At 42.1% G+C, this 2,965-nt stretch overlaps 1 protein-coding gene across 1 annotated transcript in view; it reads left to right on the forward strand.

The window, feature by feature from the left end:
* The window catches only part of LOC118407467 (microfibril-associated glycoprotein 4-like), a 6,318-nt gene extending 5,794 nt beyond the window's left edge, over positions 1 to 524 (forward strand). The window contains exon 4 of the mRNA XM_035807943.1: positions 212 to 524. Coding sequence (XP_035663836.1) covers positions 212 to 524 — 313 coding nt within the window. The remainder of the gene's footprint in view (positions 1 to 211) is intronic.
* Positions 525 to 2,965: the final 2,441 nt, after the last annotated feature.

A 2,965-nucleotide genomic window follows, 5' to 3' on the forward strand; every position in this document is an offset into this window, starting at 1 on the left:
AAAGGGCACCTCCAGAAAAAGGAAGACGGCAGGCAGCCTGTCCGTTTATATCCAATTCCACTAGACTTTCATCAGTGATGTCTATGTGTATATGTGTACTTATACGCATCTATCCATTCACTGATTCTGTGTACTTGTGCATATGTGGACGTCATTATTATCCACAGAATCAAATTGGTTTACTATAGCTTCATGTCACCTCCCCATCCAGGGTGTCCGGTGAGTCGGACGGGTACCGGCTGCACATTTCCGGGTATTCAGGCAACGCGGGAGACGCCATGGCTCACCACGACGGGATGATGTTCTCCACTGTGGACAGGGACAATGATGCCAGCAGCAGCCAACATTGTTCTCAGAACTACGGACAGGCCGGCTGGTGGTTTGGGTGCTACAGCCACGCCAACCTTAACGGCCGCTACCTGGGTGACTGTGGAGACTTCTGTACAGCCTGGAAAGGTGTGGTGTGGAACAGATGGAGAGGCCATATCTACTCCCTGAAGTCTGTGTCTATGAAGATCAGGTAAACCACATCGGCGGCAGTTGCTCCCAGGACCGCGGACAGGGCGGCTGGTGGTTTGGGGGTTGCGGCCACTCCTTCCTGAACGCCGTTACCTGGGCAACTGCGGGAACTCCTGTACATATAAGCTACATAGCAACCTTGAAAGACATAAATAACTTGAATTTACGGAGATACATGGTTTTATACTCCTGAGTGGCAAGTTTTTTTCTGAGCCGTGTTGACGCGCGGAGTCGTGGAACGGACTACTTTCTCTCGCGGAAGGAAAAGAAAACTGCATAGAACTCTCGGCATAGCGTGGTGGCTGTAACCTGGGCAACTGCGGGAACTCCTGTACATACAAGCAAGGTGTGGTGTGGCGCGACTGGAGAGGCTCTTATTACTCCTTGAAGTCTGTGTCTATGAAGATCAGGCCATAAACAACTTTCCCTTTGTACTAAACCGTTTAAAATGTATTGGTAATTCAAAGAATTTGGACTTTGTAAATCACTAAAAAAAGAAAATAGACCTAGTGGTACTACATATTCAAGTTTCGTAAAATACCAAGAACACTAAATTATATGATTTCTTTCTCAAAATTTATTATGGGTGTAAATAGCACATAAAATCAAACCATTCTAGCATTCAATCCTGAGTACATGAGGCATGTGTTCATTGAAATATCTGCATTTTCTATTTCATTATGTTGTAATGCTTGGAGTTGTTTCTGAAGGCCAAATGTAGATTACAGAGAAATACATTTATATCCTTATTTCTCAATTTGGGTAACAACATTTATCACTGGTGATTTAGAACATTGTAAATATATTGGAGTAAATAAGATGTTTTTCTGCTAGAGCAAATATAACCTACATACAGCTTTTGAGAGTTTTAAAACTACATGTATGATTCATATCATTCTATATGATGTGTCTTTTTATTGTTTTGTTGCTTGGTGGGATTTCAGAAGTTTGCAGGATCTTTTAACGCTGTTTTTATCACGTGCTGATCAGTAAATAATGTCTAGGTGAAAAACCCGATCGCGACTACATGATGGTAAAAACGGCTGTAAGAAAAGCTGTGAGAAAGGCTTTAATAAAATCTGTAAAAGAATATTGTGTACTGTTGTCCTTTTTTTACTTAAAGATATGCTTTAGATTTGCTTGTAGTCAACATGAAGCTTAGTGTATTCATGAAACCAGACTTTATGGTCAGTTATATATTTGTGTGGTCTGTTTATTGAATACAGGAATGAAAAGCTGAAAATAGCCAAACCTGTCAAAGAAAAGCTGATTATGTCCACATATATCCCCAAACTGTAGCATGTAGATATAACTAGGTTTGATGTGTGTAACAACCACCCCCCCCCCCCCGCCAAATCTCCCTACCCACAGTCACCCCCTCCCCTCATCCTTGTACGTAGAGAGATTGAGGGCTAAGAGGGGTTAGAGAGAAGTGTGTGTATATCGGTGTGGTCTGTTATTTCGACAAATGAATCAACAGCTGAGAAAAAGTTCTAACGTGTCATGGAAGAGCTGATTTTGTCCACAGATATCCCTTTGAAACTGTAGCATGTAGATATGACCGTGTGTTTGGTGCTCACGCACGTGGAGGAAAAACAAAGTTTTCGATGAAAATCGGATGTCTCCAAGCAGATGTTAGGGTGAAAGATCGTACAGTTTACTAAGTGACGTCAGGGTTTCTCTCGGTTTGGTTTTAATTAGGATCTCCATTAGCATGAAAGCTCATCTGTGTTGATAGAATACATATTGAAGTTTTTCAACTGTCATACAACACAAATTACAGTTACTCTGATCACGTGACTTAGAGACACGTGATTCGAGTAACGAATCATAAATGCCTGGCCGACGATATCGTCCCCCGTCTCTGTTGAGTGTCGGCTGATGTGCTCTAATGTAGATGGCCTCCTTTACCCCCTAAGTCACGTGATCAGAGTAACTGGATCATCACTCCTGAAGAAGGTCGACGGAAGTGCGACTGAAAATTCGAGGTGAGAATAATTTGTGTTGTATGACAGTTGAAAAACTTCAATAGGATCTCCATTAGTCACTGATACGGCACTATTCTTCCTGGAGTCTTCTCTTGCAGTCCCTTACCCCATTTCAGTGGGTGAACCATAGAGTAAAAGGCTCACGTTCTAAAAAAAGCGAATGATGTTCACATACATCCTGAAATTACTCATTATGAACAAAGCTTGATGTTTACATGAATATAGGTGGCGCTTCGACGGATGTGACATGAGCTCTACCCCCGCACTTAAACATCGACTCATTCTCTGCCAACGCGTGTTTTTAAAACTCTTACAGGTTATAATAAATGTGTGTGAAGACGCATAGACCTGTTTAACGGAATGTTCATTGGCTTTAAGTGTAATGTATTGAATGTTTTCGCATTTTAAAAGTCGGGAGCATATACCCCATGAGAGCCTAATCTGCAGTACCGCTCCCG

Source organism: Branchiostoma floridae, unplaced genomic scaffold, assembly GCF_000003815.2.
Source record: "Branchiostoma floridae strain S238N-H82 unplaced genomic scaffold, Bfl_VNyyK Sc7u5tJ_1353, whole genome shotgun sequence".
Lineage (NCBI taxonomy): Eukaryota > Metazoa > Chordata > Leptocardii > Amphioxiformes > Branchiostomatidae > Branchiostoma > Branchiostoma floridae.